Source organism: Meles meles, chromosome 3 (genome assembly GCF_922984935.1).
Source record: "Meles meles chromosome 3, mMelMel3.1 paternal haplotype, whole genome shotgun sequence".
Classification (NCBI taxonomy): Eukaryota; Metazoa; Chordata; class Mammalia; order Carnivora; family Mustelidae; genus Meles; species Meles meles.
This window is the reverse complement of record NC_060068.1, coordinates 89,155,907-89,177,184: the sequence shown is the minus strand read 5'-3', so window position 1 is coordinate 89,177,184 and position 21,278 is coordinate 89,155,907. Positions and strand designations below refer to the sequence as shown.

The 21,278-nt window shown below is 32.5% G+C and overlaps 1 protein-coding gene across 5 annotated transcripts in view; it reads right to left on the bottom strand.

The window, feature by feature from the left end:
* Positions 1–21,278, bottom strand: part of ADAMTS6 (ADAM metallopeptidase with thrombospondin type 1 motif 6) — a 315,702-nt gene that overhangs the window by 117,915 nt on the left and 176,509 nt on the right. For all 5 annotated transcript variants that reach the window (XR_006817804.1, XM_046000877.1, XM_046000876.1 and 2 more), the window contains exons 10-11: positions 12,872–13,018; positions 4,344–4,485 (exon numbers count right to left, since the gene is read on the bottom strand). Coding sequence is in view for 4 of the 5 variants with exons in the window: in XM_046000877.1 (XP_045856833.1) it covers positions 4,344–4,485; positions 12,872–13,018 (289 nt within the window). In the remaining variant the exon portion in view is untranslated. The remainder of the gene's footprint in view (positions 1–4,343; positions 4,486–12,871; positions 13,019–21,278) is intronic.

The window sequence follows — 21,278 nt, the reverse complement described above, 5'->3', positions numbered from 1 at the left end:
TGGTGAACACTGATAAAAAGTATCTCCTGAAACGAAATATATACATATATATATATTTTTTAAGGAAACTTCTTTCTTCTTTTCTTTTTTTTTTAAAGATTTTACTTATTTATTTGACAGACAGAGATCACAAGTAGGCAGAGAAGCAGGCAGAGAGAGAGGAGGAAGCAGGCCCCCCGAGGAGCAGAGAGCCCGATGTGGGGCTCCATCCCAGGACCGTGAGATTATGACCTGAGCCGAAGGCAGAGGCTTTAACCCACTGAGCCACCCAGGCGTCCCAAAATATATGTTTATTTTATTAAGATATTTAACACATCTAATACAAAATGGAAGTAAATTAAACCTTTTTAAATTTTCATTTTTACCTTCGGTAGGTAAATCACATTCTGTATTTTAGTTTCATCTATAAAATATTAATAGGTAATTACAATTTAATCAAAGTAGTCTGAAGTATCTCAGAAGAAGGCACTACATAAATACTATAAACTATATATTATTTATAAATTACTGTATTATACAACTATATTACTCTGTATACTGCTTTGTTCTTTGTATTTATAATCATTATCAACTTCTCACTACTTCTATTGGAATTTAAGAATACCTAGAAAACATAAATAAATGATACACAAGGATAACTGTAGAAAATGCTTCTTGAAGTTGAATAAAAAATAAAAATTTTCACATAAATTCTCTAATATAACTGGGAAATGAACCTACTCAGAAAGAATTCCAGCAAGATTTTTTTATAACTACAGATTTAATCGTTGGAAACCCCATCAATGACTACATGATAACCAAAGTGGAAGAGATGGAGAGCTGATCACTGCTTCAGTAATGTGTCATCTTGTAGTTGTTTAAAATCTTCCCTGGTATCACTAGAGACATGCTAGTTGAAAGAGGGATTACTTCCTAATGCTCCAACACAGAATATCCCCTCACTAAAAGGCTATAATGCTCTTCTCAGCCTCCAGTGCTTGTGTTCAGTGTTCATCTCAGGATCCTACACTTTAACAACTAGCTCTCACAGGACTTATTTGCTTTCCCTTCAGCTGCTATTTCAAGTATGACCTGTTTAACTCTCCAGACTCCTACTTTCAAAGCCACTACTGTTTTCTAAAGTAGTATTTAGAATCATTTAAAACCTTAGCAATTCACCAGATAAAACACGATGTCTCCTGCATGCTATCAATTGTGTAAACCCGATTTTTCAGGTACAAGCTTAAGAGGTGAGAGTGACTCTAAAGAATCTATTATGGAGTTGGGGCACCCGGGTGGCTCAGTGGGTTAAAGCCTGTCTTCGGCTCAGGTCATTGATCTCAGGGTCCTGGGATGGAGCCCCACATCGGGCTCTCTGCTCCTCGGGGGGCCTGCTTCCTCCTCTCTCTCTGCCTATTGTGATCTGTCTGTCAAATAAATGAATAAAATGTAAAAAAAAAAAAAAAAAAGGAAAGAAAAGAAAAAAAAGAATCTATTATGGAGGAAAAAAGAGAGAATCTGTTTTGACTCAAGAAACTTTTTTTTTAAAGACTTTATTTATTTATTTGACACAGAGAGAGAGATCACAAGTTGGCAGGCAGAGACAGAGATAGGGGGAAGAAGGCTCCCTGCTGAGCAGAGAGCCTGATGCAGGGCTGGATCCCAGGATCCTGAGATCATGACCAGTGCCAAAGGCAGAGGCTTAACCCACTGAGCCACCCAGCTGCCCCAAGAAACTTTGATAGTAATGTACAGCACTTTATAAAAAAGTAGCATAAGCTTTTTCATATAGTACATGAATCTAAGAAAACCATTTTGCTGCAAATCAAAGTGAAAAGATTAATGATAAAATATGTGAAATTGTATAGGATTGTAAGATGCTAATGTCTTTCCCCAAAGTTTTCCAAATTTATTTTATATCTATTATAAAAGCTTTAATAAACATAGCACATAAAGAAATAGAATCTAAATGACAGATATAAGAGGGCACCTGGGTGCCTTAATCAGTTAAATATCTGACTACAGCTCAGGTCATGATTCCAGGGTCTTGGGATAGAGCCCCTGGCATCAGGCTCCCTGCTCAGCAGGAAGCCTGCTTCTCCCTCTCTCACTCCCCCTGTTTGTGTTCCCTCTCTCACTGTGCCTCTCTCTGTCAAGTAAATAAATAAAATCTTTAAAATAATAAATAAGGGCGCCTGGGTGGCTCAGTGGGTTAAGCCGCTGCCTTCGGCTCAGGTCATGATCTCAGGGTCTTGAGATCGAGTCCCGCATCGGGCTCTCTGCTCAATGGCGAGCCTGTTTCCCTCTCTCTCTCTCTGCCTGCCTCTCTGTCTACTTGTGATCTCTCTCTGTCAAATAAAAAAATTAATTACTAAAATAATAAATAAAAATAAAAAAGCTAAATACACAATTTTGCAATTACTATTTATCTTACTTCACTTCAGATCAACTAGTCTGAAATCAATGAGATACACAGGTAGAGAGATAGGATAATCAGGTGAAAATTTTTATTAATTATTGAAGAAAGAAAAGATATACCTTAAGATCTTACAAAACTGATAATATAAATTATCTAATATGAAAATATATATATGCAGCTAAAACTCAATTTCCAATAAAAAAACTAAAATATAGATTAACTTTCACTTCCTAATAAAGAAATGAGATCATAGACAAGAATAATAGGAAATCTATAATCACTTTTGATCTTGAATTTCAATCTACGAAGCTACAAGTATATAAAAAGACCATGATTGAAATTTGACCAACATTTTCTGTAGGAAAAAGCAACCCAAGAAAAAAAGAAACCAAAATCATACAGAAATAATAACAGCAGACTCTGTACAGAGGAACCAGAAAGACCAAAGTTTTATTCAAGTCCTTAGATATTTAGATTGTTGCAAATAATCTTTAAATCTGTTGCACAAAATGTGCTGCCAAAGCCTACCATGAATAATAATATGTTTGTCACCCAAGTGATACTTTAAAACATCATTTTCCAGGGTGTCTGGGTGGCTCAGTGGGTTAAAGCCTCTGCCTTTGGCTCAGGTCATGATCCCAGGGTCCTGGGATTGAACCCCACATCGGGTTCTCTGCTCAATAGGGAGCCTGCTTCCTCCTCTCTGTCTGCCTCTTTGCCTACTTGTGATCTCTCTGTTAAATAAATAAATAAAATCTTTTTAAAAAATCATTTTCCTTTGTACTGTATGCAAGAGGAATAAATGATACTGTACAATGTATACTGTTTAGTATTATCTACCTTAAGACTGAATTTCTTTTTTTGTTATTATTTTTAAATAGGGATTTTATTTTTTAAAAGATTTGTTTTATTTTTAGTTATTTACTTATTTGTCAGAGAGCACAAGCAGGCAGAGTGGCAGGCAGAGGCAGAGAGAGAAGAAGGCTCCTTGCTGAGCAAGGAGCCCAAAGCGGGACTCAATCTCAGGACCCAGGGATCATGACCTGAGTCAAAGGCAGTGGCCCAACCAACTGAGCCACCCAGGTGTCCCTTAAATAGGGATTTTAAACATTATTTGCATAAAAACAGAAACCAAATCTTTAAACTTTTGTTTTAAACCTGAATTTTTCTTACAGCTTGTCACTTAAAAATCCTATTTTCATTCAGCATGTTTACACTATGTACCTACTATGAACATGTCTCTATAAGAAACACTGACATCTTTTTCAATAAAACTTTTAATTAGTTGTATACATAATATTATTTATTTGATTTTAATTTATACCTTCTAGTACTGAGTCATTTCAAGTTGCTTCATCCACTGTCCACTTTTTTAGGCAGACACAAATAGTCAGTTATGAAACCTACATTTTTTTTCCACAGTAATTTTCCTTGTTTTTCTATTTGGGTTAATGTCATCTTGTCCCCACTCAGTTGTTGTGTTAGAATGTGGGCAGTGAATGAAGCAACTTGAAATGACTCAGTACTAAAAAGTATAAATTAAAATAAAGGCTCCTAGCCAATGTGAAAATTCCCTTAAACCCAACCAATATTAGAGAACCAGAAAAGACTGAGAAGGGGTAGTTTTCAAAACCATAACATTTCAAAAGACAAACTAAAGTTGGCATCACAAACTCAGGACTTAAAAATGAAGTAAGTTAGAAATTATTAAAATTCTACTTATATCCCTCAACAAGACATTTGAAACTTGTTTCAGGTTACTCAAATATTTAGAAATAGATATTAGAAAATTGGTATCAGGAAAAAAAAAAGCGATGTGCCAAAGGCCATATTTAAATTAATGATGTTATCTGAAGTAAACTACACTCAGTAAAAATCTAACTTAATATTTGTGTCATGAAAGAACACATATAAATGACTAAACATAAGAATTAAGACTTCTTACCCCATATTTACATTGGCGGGATGTTGCTCCATATTGGAAACGGCATTGCTCATCAGCATCATACACCTGACCTGGGGCCACAGCTGGATAAAGAAAGTCACGCTTGGGAGGCTCATTATCAAGGCAAGTACCACGGCCTGAACTGTTCAACATAAAGGATCAAAGGAAATTAGGTACACTATGGACTATTTCCATCAAAATTATGAAATGTTGAACTCTTTGTTTTAATAACTTGATGCGTGAAAAGCAATACATTCTACCAACAAATAGTCATATAGCAAAACAGAATAATTTTACTGAAATGTAAGAGCTCCAGTTGTTTTTTCCAGCACCAAGACACAATAAAAGTATCTCAGACAACAATCTGAAACTGTCATGTTGGCCTTAAAACACTGATTTAAACTAATTTCTGAAGGAATCAAAATGGAATTTCATATTACTCTAAGCTTCTTGTTTGTTTTCCATGAAAATATAACCACATCTGGTAGTAGAATTAAAAACATAAAATGTGGAAAATTAAAAAAAAAAAACAACACAACCACTATGGTTGTAATTCTTTAAAGACCTAATCTATATACTCCTCTAACTTGGGCAGAACAATAGATGCTGTAATAAGACATGTCCAAGGTTCTTGAAATATTTCAATAATAAATGGGCAGAATGACAGATGAGGCCAAGATCCAAAGTTCTCTCAAGTAAATTAGAAGTGTTTAGTCTCTCAAAAATTTCATATTTCATCTAGGGTCATCAGAGTTGGAAAAGAGAATGTTCTCCTCTCTGCAATTTCTGCTTTGCAAAGTATACTTGCACTCAAACATAATATTTTAATTCAGTGGAACAAATAACATAAAGATCGCCAAAAGCCAGACAGAATACCTTAGTTTAAAGAGCTTTATACTTTGCTAAATATAATTGTTCACTTTTTTAGTCAGTGTGCACAAAATAGGACAGATGCTTTTTTACTTTCATTTCACATGTGAGTAACTTAGAATTTTTAAAGAATTCCTATGCCAACATTTAAAAATTTTTTCCAACATTCTTGTCAATTGTGCCAGCACTTGTGTTTTTTTTCCCAAATCTTTTCCATCCACTTTGCCAAAGGAAAATAATTTCACAAGTAGAAGTTGCACAACTATTATTTAGGACAGTAAAAATCTTCATTTATAGATAAGTAACAAAGAGCCATGCATAATAATGAGTTTCATATTCACTTACTCTTTTGTCATATTTCTTAAAACGTAAAAGTTAATTTGCTATATAAAAATGTGTATTTGCACAGCAGCAAATTAATACATTTTAAAAATTGAACCATACTACTCATAAGGTGATAGATTCGAAAACTCACAGCGCAGAACACTGTCTTTTCTATACACTTTCCTTTCCTTTACGCCCCTCTTGATAGGTTTTTCATCAATAAAAGTATTTAGATGGAATAATAAATATGATACTAATATAGATGGGCTTATTATTGGCTATTATAATCAATTCACTTGTCACTGTTCAAGATATTTAACAGAAAACACCTTTTTTCACCCAGCTATCCAGTTTTCATGACCGAAAGCTTTTTACTTCCTATTTATTTTACTTTTAGAAACTGACATGCACCTCAGTAAGAGGAAAGTCTTTCTAGATGAATTTTTAAAATAGCAAGCTTTTTTTATTTTATTATGTAAAATATCTTTAATCTACATAGATATACAGACTTTGGGCAAATGCAATTCTACAGTAAATTCAAAATTTTATATTAAGATTAATGATAAAGAGGTCAAATATGAAAAGTATACTGAAAGACAGATTATTTTTATAAAATGTAATATTCATGAAATAAACCAATTTAGCAGTTTAACCCCATGATTTTTCTTCTATTATATCAGTTTTATTTACATCTACAACAAAATTATAAAACTCTTTAGGAAGGATTGAAATAATTTAAAAAAATGAGTTAATTACTACTATAAATAAATGGGAAAGATTTAAGTACAGAAGTATTTAAGTACAGGGTCTCATAGGTAGAAATGTTTGCCAATAACAACAAAGCAAGTATATGATATATTCACCTAAATAGCATTAGCTTAAAAATCTACTAAAAATTATTATACGTAATTACTTGTAGATATAGGATATTAACCTAAAACTTACAGGAAGAACCATATGGATCCCCCCAAAGAGTTTAAGAATAGCTACTCTGGGAAAAAATTATTTTCTGATAGCAAACTGAAATTTGGCTTAATTCAGAAGGAAGAAAGAATAATTACTTCATCTAAAGTTCTTGTTCCCAGGTATTAACGATGTTCTGATCATGGTTCATGTTCTGTAAAAAACACCAAATCTGACAACTATTGGAAGGGTCTCCAGACAATAAAGAAGGTATGCACTGTGGTGGACAAAGTCTTCTGATAAAGTTTATTCCAAAAGTGGACTTTCTTTCATTTTTTTATAAGTATTTACAGCTTTGTATTAATATGGTCTAAGTAAATATCTAGACAAGCCTTATTCTCCTTTTCTGTATATTTTTGCAGAATTAAACACTGTATGAAATAAACAAAAAAGCATAGATCTTTATTAAAATGAACGCATATTTAGGAATATGGCATCAACAAAGGCCTTTTGAAATGGGTTTGGCTATAGTATTGTACAAACCACTTCTTGCATGTACATTGTACAAATGACTTCTTGCATGTCAAATGTTTTACCGATTATCGGCTCTGGGAAAACAAGGGCAGGGATATCTCCAAGATTGATTTAAATTGTTCCTACATTTTGGGTAGAAAATGAACAATATATTTTTCTTCTACTAACCATATTGGATATATATAGTAAAACCTGGATTAAACTATTTGGGGGTGGGGGAGTTTTTATATTTTAATTAACTGGAGGTTAAATGACAAAAATATTTTTTGCATAATATTATTAAAATTTGCTGCTTTCCTGATCCTTTCAAGTAAATTAAATATCTAGATCACAATTATTTTAATTAACTCTTAGAAAATAATAATTCTGGATATTTTTATGCCTCCGAGTCATCAACTGCCATTATGAAATACCAGAGATATAAGTATAGAAGGTAGAGGACATGGATCTGAGAGATGTATTTTTAACCCTAGAAGTGGTTTTTTTTTTTTCTGTCCTCTTAGAAAATTCCAAAAACCTCAACCCTAATCACACCCTTCACTCTCTCCAAAAGTAACTAATATTCTGACTTTTAATATAATTATTTCCATGCTTTTTTGGGTAATTATTCATCTCTCAAATTATTAATCTGTTTATTTCTGGAAAAAGGAGTCATAATGTAGGTTTTCTTTTGTGACTATATTCTTTGGTTTAATATTGTAAATGTGAGAAACATTCTTGTTGATATAGATAGCTGTAGCCTGTTCATTAATATTGTTCTTTAATATTCCATTTAAGAGTATGGCACATTTATTTATCCATTCTTCTATTAACAAACACTTGTATTATTCCTAATTTCTGAAAATTGCAAAGTATGTTAATATGAACATTTTTGTACAGGTCTTCTGATACAAATGCTTTTTCCTATCTCAACAATACTAGATGGGTTATTTTCTTATATTTTGTAATTGCATCTATTTAATAAAATGGAGATATGAGTAATTGTTATTAAATTCAGGGTTCTAGCTAATTATGATAACCATACAATTCTTATGATGCTAAATCTACTGTTATTTATGCTACTCTTTTCAAAATAATAATAGTAATGGTGTTATATATAAAACCTCTTGAATTTTCTCATCAAATGTCACTTTTAAGCATAGATGATCTGTGCTTTGGTCATATGCAAATTTTTCCACTCAGAAAACAGAAACCTAACTCGTTAATAAATTAAATGAAGAGCACTGTAAGTTTCCACCTATGAGATACTATTATGTTATTGTTATTAAGCAGCGATATACTTGTCTCGAGAAAACCATATACATAAAAAGTAGAACTCTACTTCTCTAGCAGAATACATTTCACTACTAAAAGCTCAATATTTATTAATACCTACAGCAATAAAGATGATAATAGACTCTACTTTTATTTATGCATCTAAGACAAGACAGAAAAAATGTGTATTAGCTTGAGAACATGTTTTTTTCCTAGATTGAAATTCTTAGTAAATCAAAGTATATTTACATTTTCAGAAATCTTTGCAGCATGATAGCAAAATCATATTTCATGTATTCTACCTCTAACTTAGAGAAGTCTCATTTACATAGTTTGAAAATAAGTCTTGAAATGGGATCATAAGCCAGAGTTGAATCTTCAGCTAAAATGTACAGATCCCTATGCATCCTTGGCTTTGTTTCCAGAACATATGAGCACATTCTCCTAATTGCAATTTTAGATTTATTTTTTACTTAAACAATTATACTGTAAAGTATAGACCTTCAACCTACAACACAGTGGGTCAATCTAAAAAATAAATTTTTCTATATAACCCTATACCTATCTTAACAGTCTTTTAACAACAACAAAAAGTTAACATTTAATGACGACTCCTATTTTTTACCACAAAATTGTGCTCATACACCTAAATTAAACAAAAATTAATTAGACTGTATTATCTATGGCAAGTTTTACGTACTATGTTATTGTAAACTGCTTTAACAGTCTTCACAAAACAAACAATAACTACCTTCTAAAATGAGTAACTTTAAGTCAGACCTTTCTCTCTTGCCCTCTATATGACTGGGATGCTTGAACAGAACTGAATTTGAGGTTTCCAACAAACACTGTACCGCTAATGATTTACTTGGTTATGCCCCTCTTCTCCATATGTAATTATGACTTATCAAAGATTTTAATGGGTTAGGGTGAAGTCCCCAAAACATGCCTGATAAATGGAAGGAGGAGAAACCGGTTTTGCTGTTTCTTAGGCTCCATATAAAAAGAGGGTCCCATCTATGAAATTGATTTCCATTTTAAGATTATTGATACTGACCTTCAAAGGTAATTACTATAGAGGAAATGTGAATGTCTTAGTCATCCTGTTCATCTTATATCACTTTCCTTGTAGCTCTTCCTTTCTAGTTCACCTTCTACCATAATACTGCCTTTCTTTTATTCAGCTTCCATCCTTTCTGTGAAAATGGCTAGTCTGTATTTAATTTGGAGCTGTAGGAAATTTTGCTATGGATCTCTGACAGTTCAAACAATTTAACAGACTTTAATTTAAATAGAGCAAGAGTTGATTCACAGAGGCTCTGTAATTTTTGAAAACTATATGAAATTACTCTGTACTACCACTAAGTGGTGGAAAATGTATGAAAAACTGGCCTAAACTACTTCTGGCTGCCTTCCACTGCCTGGTAAATTAGCCCATAGTCATCAATGAGTGTGAGCCATAATACCAGGTTCATCTTTCTCTATTTTCTAAATAAATAAGTAAATAAGTCCCGCAGGCAGATAGGAAGGACACTACCTGCAAAGCCGTCGTCGAAAACATCAGAAGCTGGCATAACACGTCCATTTTAACGGAAATGGGTTCTTTATTATTTAATCAGGACGGCTTCTGGGCGATTCATGAACCACTTATTGAATCACCGAGTTTAAGAAATCTGAAAAAAAATATTGGGAGTTGGTAAACACCATCTCCTGATTGATCAATAGCACCTAGTGTTTCAAAAGACACAAGAGACTTTACTCTATTGGCATTTAAAGGCCATGGAATTGTTTTCAGTTGAACGTAGTGAATAGTGAATCTCTATAAATCATATAAAGCTCATTGTTAGAATCTACCATCATCTTGAGCCTTTACAGTAACTAAGTAAAGAAAGGTATGCATTTTGTTGGCTGGGCTGCAATTCCTAAACAATTCATCTTTCAAGATTTCTTTTTCTTGAGAAAAGAAACTAAAATAAAATGTTATAGTCTTTTTGAGCCAACTATAAAACATAAATGTAACCTCAATCCCTGATCAAAATATCATTGGATTTTTAAAAATATCACACATAGCTGTTAAAGCAATTAAGCCAACTGCATTAATAAAAAGGAACAAAGAAATTCAAGAAAGTTACTATTATGTCTTTGTGCTCCAGTGAACTGACCTGTTTAAAGGGCCCTGTGTTTAAAAAACCTTATTGCTTGGTCAGATTATAATCAGAGTTGTTTAGTTTATTATTAAAAAGGGGGAAAAAGCCAACTTTCCCCAAATCTCTACCCATTGTTTTTCACAGCTATCTTTTACTAATGGTTTTAACTGTGTGAGCATTCCCATGAGGATGCAAAACAGAAATGTTTTTATAAAATACAGGACAAATAAGTCCTTTAGAACCCTGTCAACACTAATCATGCTTACATACAAAATGCAAAGAGGCAATAAGGTTTAAAGAATGCTTTTGGGATTAATTCTTTTAATTTATTCAATGGAACACTTTTTTGCAACCAGTAATAATTTTATATCTCCCACCAAATCTGTGGTTATTTCTTAACAATACTTTACTAGTAATTTAGGGATTACCTTTCCAAGTATTTTAACAACCTTAATATAGTTTATCAAGGCAGGGTCTGGCAAGACCTCAAAACTGGTCCTTGTATTAGATATACAAAGATGGTCCTAGCAAATAGGCTGTGCAAAATAAACAGGATAGGGCAGAAAGAAAATTGGTACTTGGGAAAAAAACCAAAAACCAACCAACAAACAAAAAAAAAATGAGAAGAGAAGGCTTCAAAAATGCACAAGAATACTCAGCATATTATACAGTTTGTCTTTTTGGTGATAGACACTAAGATTCCATTATAAAAACATGAGCCAAGTCAAAGGAGAAATTCCAGATCTGGCTTGATTTCTGGGGAAAAAAGATCTTCAACAATGTTTAAAATTTAGGTAATATGATCTCATTAAAAACATCTTGGAAAATGATAATGCTAGTGCTTTGTGTTAAAAACCACCAAAAGATGTCAAACAAATTTTCTGTGGTCTATTTTTACAGCCTTCAACCCAGCTTTGGCACTAGGCAAGTACAGTGTTATAATTACCTATTGCTAACATTAAAAAAATTTTTATGTTATAACATAATTATTCTGAGGAACTACTGTCTGATATGAATTTCCAATTCCTTCTATTTCATTATTACATTAATAAATTAAAAAAAGCCATTTTAAACATTTATCTTTTGATCTCTGACTGATGAAACCATTGTGCTAAGTAATTTAAAATCTCTTGTTTGGGTTTTTAAAAATACATAATTTTAAGTTTTCAGAAGTTTCAGCTAATAGCAGATATGAACCAAAATTTTAATAAATAATATTACCTTATATAACTTATCTGAATTTTTAAAGTTTTAGGCCCTAGTCATATAAATGTGAACTTAGAATACAGTTTTTAAAAAGAATTTCTGTAGTTCATGTGTGGTTTTTCTATGATTCACTTTTTCACAGAGTATTTACTTTCTCCTCCCCAAGAAAACAATGGCACAAAACAGTTGAAAGTAATGATAGAGCAATAAGGCTTAAAGTCTCTATATTATTTAAAATAATATTTACCATTTAATGTTTGTCTACTGTGTTTCATATACATTATAACATTGTACATAATTTCATATTTATATATATATTATATATATAATATATATAATATATATATATATATATAAAACAACCTGAAGATGTATATATTATTACCTAACTCATTTAACAAGTGAGGTCACTGAAGTCTATGAAAAGTTAAGTAACATTCCCATGGTCACATGGTTAGAAAGTGAGACCTAAGTCTATGAGTTTCTAAAGTCCAAACCTAAAGTCCTATGCAGGTGAGATGTGAAAGAATATCTGCTTTTATAACATAGTTATACCTCAGCTAATTTATTTATTTCATGTTTAAGTAACCAGACTTTTAGATTATACATTAAAAGATCAGCAAAGAATTTCTCAAACTGCAGAAAAGATGAGTCACATAATAAATATTCAAAGACAAATTTTCATTTTCATTTACTGTGTGTTTGTTTTTTTGTTGTTGTTGTTTGTTACTGTTAGATACTCTAGCATTCCTTAAAAAAAAAAAAAAGAATTTTTTGAAAAACAACCTGAGGGTTTTGAAGGGTCAGGGGTGAGAGGTTGGGGGAACAGGTGATGGGTAATAGGGAGGGCACTTATTGCATGGAGCACTGGGTGTTGTGCAAAAACAATGAATACTGTTATGCTGAAAAAAATAAATAAATTTAAAAAAAAACAATTTTTTTCAATAACAAAATGAAATATATAATCACTGAATTAAAGTTTGGCCTATGCTCTATTAAACTGTGTAAATCTAAGTTCTTTCTGACATTGTTTCCCATTTATTGAACATTTCTGACACTCACATCACCAACCCCACTTACTGCCTTGCTCCAGTTTCTTTAATCTACCAATTTCTGTTTGAGCATGAAGGAAAAAATTTGCCACAACGATATATTAAAGTATTTTGGGAACAGCCTGAAATATCACCCTATAAAAGTTACTCATTATGCAGTTTGAACCACTACATATTAGGCTTCTACCAATGGCTTACTTCTGGAGCAATTCATCATCACTCTCAAGAGAATACTTACTCTAGAAAGCTGGTGATATAGTCTCGACTGCAGGCAGACCAGGAAAAAGGATTGGTATTTGCAGTAATGTGAGCTGCCATAAGTTTTGCTGCTTCATGACCTTTCGTCCCACAAGAATTTCCAATTCCATCATGGTTCATACCAAAACTGTTTTAACAAGGAAGAAACATAAAAAAACATAAAAGAAAGAAATATTAAAAAAATTTTAAAAATGAACCCCCAATATATCCTTATTTTCTTATTTCATCATTTGTTAGCCTTATCAACATATACCTTCTATCAATATCCTCTAAGGAAATACAGGATTCAAGTTAAGGAGACACTGAATAATTCTCTGATACAACTTATTTTTAAATCTCTTTAACCAATCATTTACTTCCAAAAATGTTAACTTACATGATATGATCTTTCCTTGAACAGATAAGGAATATATATTGATTCTCACTTTATAGGTACGAAAAACTGAGATTTAGCAAAAACAAATGACCTATTAAAGATCATACAGTTAGTAAGTGTTAGTAGAACCTGCCTTTTAACATCCTAGAGTTCATGTTACCTCACTATGCTGAATCTAAAAGAGAATTATGAAAAGATAGTTATAATCCACTGAGTTCTAAGTTAAAGGTCAAATGCAAAATCATTTTTCTTATTAATATAGTGAAGGAGAATTCAAGACATATGGAATTTGTGTTTGTATGTATATGTGTGCTTTCAAAACACCTTTTGAAAAATCTTAATATAATTAAGGATTATGATTTAGAGTTTTTCTTTACTTCAGTTTCCCTTTATTAGTCAAAGTTGTCTTTGCCATTTCCCCCCATTTCTTATAGCCATGCCTAATGCTATTATCAATATAATATAAAAACATATCTCAATGATAAACCATAAATTTTTTCTATTAAGGATATGAATAGAATAAATTTTAGTCTTTCTCCACAGATAGCTAAAAGCTCTCACTATTAGTGAAAAAGTAAAGTTATGTATCCATTGTAACATCCTAATAAATATACCATGATATGTGTCCAAGGAAATAAGTAATTTGTGTGACAAGAATATAAAATAGATGAGGACAGTTGCTAGAGAAAAAACTGGAAAGATAGTTGAGAACAGAGAATTACAATAAATGAAAGTATTTAAATATTAATTTTGGCAGTGCAGAGACATTGAAGATTTCTGAGCAAGAGCAACTTAAGGTTTCAGAGTAGGAGAATATGGAATTGATCTGTATTTTAGACAGGTCATCATAGTAATTCTATGGTGGAGACATTGGAGTGGGAAGAGAATGCAGGCAGGGAAAGCAGATGGAAGATCATTACCAAGTGAGAAATGATGTAGGTCTGAATAGAGCACTGGATAGAGAGATGGAATGAGATTTGAGACATGTTTAGGAAACTGAATGAACTGATCTCCATTAAATATAATATAAAAGAGCCATAATAAAGACATATCATATGTGGGGCAAGGAGAAGAAACTAATAATTCACATGGAGGAACGAACATAAGCAAAGGAAGAGAAATACCAAAGAGTGTATATCCAGAGCCCTAAATTAAAACACTAAGTAACCCGCCAAAATAACCAAAAACTAAATACACGAGTATTTAGTCTTCTTGTTTGACATCAACACACTGCAATCAGTCTCTTTGAATGATATTCTAGAAGCACGATGGTGGAGTTTACAGTTTATAGAAGAAGACTGAATTCTGTCAAAACAATCAACTGCAGCGTTACATTAAAAAGTTCCATAATGTAAATTTATAATTCAACAAACAATATTCTATACTTCTCTCAAAGTTTGATGTTATCTTGTGAATACTACTATGATTCTTTTCAAATAATAATAGCTTAAAAAATTATTTCTTTTGGGGCGCCTGGGTGGCTCAGTGGTTTAAGCCGCTGCCTTCGGCTCAGGTCATGATCTCAGGGTCCTGGGATCGTGTCCCACGACCGGCTCTCTGTTCTGAAGGGAGCCTGCTTCCCTCTCACTCTCTCTGCCTGCCTCTCTGCCTACTTGTGATCTCTCTCTGTCAAATAAATAAATAAAATCTTTGAAAAAAAATTATTTCTTTTTTGCAGCAGCCTTATACATATTCCTGAATCTTTTGAAGATAGGTATAGGCAGACACAGATGACTTTAAGAAAATTATTGTCGGGCACCTGGGTGGCTCAGTTGGCTAAGCGACTACCCTCAGCTCAGGTCATGATCCTGGAGTCCCGGGATTGAGTCCCACATCAGGCTCCCTGCTCTGCCGGGAGTCTGCTTCTCCTGCTGACCTCTCTCCTCTCGTGCTCTCTCTCTCTTTTATTCTCTCACTCTCTCAAATAAATAAAATCTTGGAAAAAATGTCCTTATTAAAAGAAAATTATTTTCAAGCTCTTCAACTTCCTATGTATTCTTTTCTAAAAAAAAAAAGCCAAGTTTCTCCTTTTTATATCTTATTTCTCCTATAAAAGAAAAACTTATCCTTTACCCATCTATAATTTTACAATAGTTCATTGTCCTGGGGTCTAAAAATGTGGGTGGCAAGAGGGACAGTCAGAACTATTTTGTATCAGTGTTGAGAAAGAGTGATTTTAATGATTGAATAATATGTAGTTTCTTATTTTCATCAAGTTTACAAGAGGATATAAGCAAATTAACAGTTGACAGGTTGTTAAAAAATTTTTTGATCCTAGATCACCATTGGTTATGTTATGACAAATAATTCAAAAGGAGTTCAAAGAACTGAGTGATATTTCTACAGTAAACTCTTTTCATCTATTTATGTGAACAAATTTTCTCAGCATTCAAATCTATAAAAACAAATTCAAAGAGTCAAACTTATGCTGAAATTCTATTTCATCCTAGCAAGAGAGACAAATAAGTAATTGAAAATATATAACTAAAGGCACATTTTCTATAAAATTTTACTATTTATTAAAATATAATATATACATATGTTTCTCTGATCAATAATTGGCTAACAATGGTTGTAATGTAATGAATGTATAATCCAGAGAAAATTTTTTCTTCTATTACCGCAGGAAATTTTGTGAATTAATTGCAATTTATATACATTTTTGTGATAAAGATGTAATTAAAATACTTTTAAGTATAAAAATATTTTTAAAATATATTAAGAAATACTGAAATGTACATCAGGATAGTATTCTGGTTGGGAAAGAACAAGCAGATATATTGAGTTAAAAGAGTTCAAAAATGATGTAAATTTTGACTATAAAACAAGAACCCAGGGGCACCTGGGTGGCTCAGTGGACTAAGCCTCTGCCTTCAGTTCAGGTCATGATCTCAGGGTCCTGGGATCAAGCCCTGCATTGGGCTCTCTGCTCAGCAGGGAACCTGCTTTCCCCTCTCTCTCTGCCTGCCTCTCTGCCTACTTGTGATCTCTCTCTCTCTGTCAAATAAATAAATAAATCTTCAAAACAAAAAACCCAAGAACCTGTTCACATATTTTTTAAATGCATACCGAAAGTTACCAAGTTGTTATAGCATTTAGATTCAACTGATATATTTAAAAGAAGTATATAAATTTTTTTAACATGCTAATATTTACAGTGCTCTAGAAATTCTATCCTTTGCGTTTAAAAGGTTAAGATTGTGTCACTTGTGACAACATGGGTGGACCTAGAGGATATTATGCTAAATTAGTCAGACTAAGAAAGATAAAAACCATATGATTTCACTTATATGTGGAATCTAAAAAAACAAATTAAGAGAAACAAAAAGCAGAATCAAACCTGTAAGTACAAAGAACAAAGTGATGGTTGCCAGGGAGGTAGGGGTATGGGCAAAATGAGTAATGGGGAGTGGGAAATTTTAAAAAATTTTAAATAAAATAAAATAAAGATAGGTTCCCTCCTGAGGAAAGTCTATCTCAGTGAAGAGTTGGTAAAAAGTGAAAATCCTTAGTGATCAGAAAGAATAAACAAGAGTCCACTTTAAAACCACCTACTGGCAAATATTAGAATGTTACAAAGAACTAAGTATTGGCTTAGTGGTATAAAGAAACTGGTATAGGGAAATTGGGACCTTAGTGCACAATGGTTGTACTATGGTTAGGTCAGCTGTTCTGGAGAGCAATTCAGCAGGTCTTCATCAAATTAAATAGGCAGATATTTTATGACCCAACAATTCAATTCTTGGATATGTATCCCAGGAATATTCCCAAAGGGAACATGTATAAGGATATTCATGACAGAGTTATTTATGACAGCAAGTTGTTAAAGATAATCTAGGTGTCTGTTGCTGGGGAATGGATAAGTAAATGTTGGCATATGTATATTATGGGATACTAAGCAGAAATTGGAAGCAGCAAAAAAAGATAGATGTCCACATATAAATAGGGCTGGATCTTAAAAACACTGAAAAAATTAAGAAAGAAAAAGATCTATAGTATTATATCATATCAGTATATAAGCTAAAATTACATACATGCTCAGATAACGAAGAAAGGCCAAGGAATTGTTCCAGATTAAAGACTAAATAAAAATAACTAAATGCAATAGAAACTAGATTGGGGGGGAGAGTACAAAAAACACCACTGGGACAACTGAAATTTGAATACAGACTGCATATTTGATAGTAGTATATCAATGTTAAATTTTCTAGTTTAATAATTATACTGTGCTATAGAAGATATTATTTTTCTACAAATACTGAAATATTTAGGGATAAGGCACATATCTACAACTTGCTCTCAAATAATTGAGGAAAAAATAAGTATACATATACAGAAAGAGAGATATAAAGCAAATGTTGCAAAATATGAAAGATATTTGAATCTGAGTAAAGGGCACATGGATAATCTTTCCTCTAATCAATTTTTCTGTAAGCTTGGAATTATTTCAAACTGAAAATTTGTATTCATTAAACAATAAATACATACATATACAAACAATCTGTGCTATTTTACAAGGACACATATGGGTTCAAATATACATATTATTTTAAAAAAAAGTGGAGTGGGAAATGGGATTATAGAAACAAATACATTGTTCACATATATTAAGTAAGAAGGGCCCTTGCTGGGACTGATAATGATGTTGCACTAAGAACTAAGGATACATTGATAAATGCCAGATAGATAGGTAGAAAGGAATAGATTGATTAATGTAAAATAAACTCAACTCTCTGCTCTTGAGTTTCACAAATGATAATTTAAAAAAGAACGAGAGCAAGAATAAAAGAGTTTGGTGACATGGGGCACACCCCCTTGAGTGAACAATGGTAACAAGACAACACCTCCATGGTTGGTTTTATAAAACAGTTCAATAAAACAGTTCAGATCACATAAAGGTAAATATTTTCTTTTGAGGAGGGTTTTATGAACAGAGATTAGAGAGAGATAGAGGCAGAGAGACTGACAGATTGGGAAACAGTCTCCCTTGGGCCCCTTGTGATTCTCCACATATTGCTGGGTATTCCAAGTCTGCAAACCTTATGCTTTAACCAGGCCATTTCACAGGATAACTTTGAGAAATGAGGCAACATTCCCCCTGGACAAAAAACAAGTTTACTTACTACTTGCTCTAAAATTGGTAGATTTCCCCAAGCTCAATGTTTCTCAGTTATGATGCAAACACACTGTGTATGAAGCATTCATCTAGACCATATTGTGTTGCCCCTGTAGGATTAGGGACCCAAAGAAACCAAATAAATACGCTGATGCTTATGCTGTTTACTGTGCTGTAAGTAATAAAATCCTTTGTCTCTGACCCAGGAATTTCATGTCTTTTGCTAACATCCATTTGACAGTCATAGGCCAACTTACTAGATTATAAGTAGGGTAAAATTAAATCTCAAATCCAATGAGAGAGAAGACTGTAGTTGATGAGGATAACATACTCAATTATTAAAAGCTAAGTAATTCTGAAAGCAAATTACTTCAAATTAGTATTAGTTTTTTAAAAACTGGGGTGCCTGGGTGGCTCAGTCAGTTGGATATCTGCCTTTGGCTTAGGTCAGGATCACAAGGTCCTGGGATTGAGCTTTGCATTGGGCTCCCTGCTCTCTCTTTCCTGCTCCCTCTGCTTATGCTCTCTCTATCAAATAAATAAATAAAATTAAAAAACAATTTTTTTTAAAGCTGAAGCTCAAATTCTCAATAATCTCTATTAAAACAAAGTAGGATTTTTCTTTTGTTTTCTTTACAGGAGGTAAATTGAATTTTAAAGATTTCATCTAAATCTCCCAGTAAATATAAGAAAAAGACCAGAAATTTCCTTTCTGATGTCTCATTATTTCTGTTCCTATCTCAAAAGTTTAAAGGACACATCTTATTTTTACGCTGTTAAGTCAAGATTTCTCTAAGATACCACCTAAAAGCAGTAAGGAAAATAAGAAAAAGAAACAAAAATTCTGCTTTTAATGAAATGTAGAAAACCTCTAAAACCAGAACCCACAACATTGAAATGACTGTGGAAGGATGACTGAATTCAGAAAAATCAAAGATTAATGTAGCAATACACAGAGAGAGGATAACAAAGAAGCAAAGCATATTTCTCCAATGTCATGTGCAACAATCTAGGGGGTAAAATCAACAATACCCTTTTGTGAACAACTAGAGTAAGGGTGCAAACTGTTGGGATATACACCCTTGTTCTAGTTGTCAGAGAGGAGTCTGGCCTTATGTATATTGGAGCCACACAAATCATATTTGCAGGAAGTAATCTGTCAGTAAGGAAAGGTGAAAAAGATTCTATTTTGCTAATAGTTTTATAAAGGAATACAGTGTTAAAGAACATGAATCTCATACACTACTCTACATCACTAATAAGTTCCTGATGAGAAAATAGCTCTGCCCCTACAAATCATAAACCTTCTAAAAATAGTTCATCCAGAAAAATCTAACCCGTTCAAAGATGTGAATCAAAAGGAACAAGAAGTATATCTACAAATATATTAAATGAATAAATAAATAAATAAATGATAAGAACAGAAAAACACAGAAGGACACTGAGCAGAAAAAAATGTTGGTATAGGGAAGATAAAAACTAGACACATTAATTCAAATAAACTTAACGAAGTCATCATTTTATAAAAGCAAGAATTTAATGCAGAGATACAAGCAATCAGGGAAGATAAGGCCACACAGGGGATGAAAAGATGAACAATCTGAAGAAATAAATGGGGGGAGGAAATAAAACTATCACAGGAAAAAGGTCATGCTGAAGTAGCAAGAAATAAAATTAGATAACTGCTAAAAGCATTTCTCACAAGAGTTACAAAGCAAGCAAAATTAAAAATGACAAAGGTTAAAATGGTTAAAATGAAGAAATCCAACATATATATCATTGTTGCCCCCCCAAAAGAGCCGAAATATTAAAACAGAAATAAAAGTGATTATTAAAACTTCAAGAAAACTTTGAGGAAAAAAAAATGTCTAAAATCTAATTAAAAGTGAACTATTCAATGTCTTAGGAAAAACTGACACAGAATGAGTTCACACAGAGCCACAGTTTAGTTACCTTATTGGACTTCAAAATTAAGATATATTTTGGGCAACTGGGGCAGAAGAACAAATTGCCTATAATGGTAAAACAATCAGATTACCCTCAGATTTCGCCATGGTGACATTTAGCACCACCTCACCACAGACTAATGACTACCAAGAATCTTGGACTCAGCCAAACTGAGTATAAAAATCATTTTGAACAAGAACTGAAGGAATAGAGGTCTCATGAATCATTCTTTAAAAATTGCTACAAGATAAACCTCAGCTTCATTTAAAAATAAGATAAAAATTTAATGGCTTATTGACACTATTTGAGTATTGACACTCTTTGTGCAATGCATCCAACACAAATGGAATTTGTAATGAGCCTAATTAACTCTCTTATCATACTTTCTAATGATATTTTTATTTGTTATTTTGTTCTGTGAGTTTATATTATATCATACATTTTATTATATCATACATACTTAGGAATCAAATGTATTAACATTTTAAAAAATAAATATAAAGAAATAGCCACGTTATCCTTACTAAATTTAAGAAGTAAAATGCTTTAGAATAAAAATATGCTTCCTGTGTTCACCTTCATAATCATGTCCTTCTTTTTCCTCTAAGAGAGATCCATTATCCTGACTTCTGTGATAATCATTCCCTATAACACCTCCAAACAATGTATGTTAATTTTGCCTGCTTTTCAAATCTATAGAACTGAAATCACACTGTATCCTTTTATAACTTGGTTCTTTCATTCAACAATGTCTTTAGAGAATGTCATCTCTGTTGAGCTGTCTAACTGTACGTCATTAATTTTCATTTACAGGTTTCCATTGTGAAAGTATTATTTAATTATCCATTCTGTGATGATAATTTAGGATGGTTCCTATTATGGACAATGCTGCTATGAGCATTCCTGAATACATCCCCTGGTCATGTATGTAAGTGTATGCTCAGAATA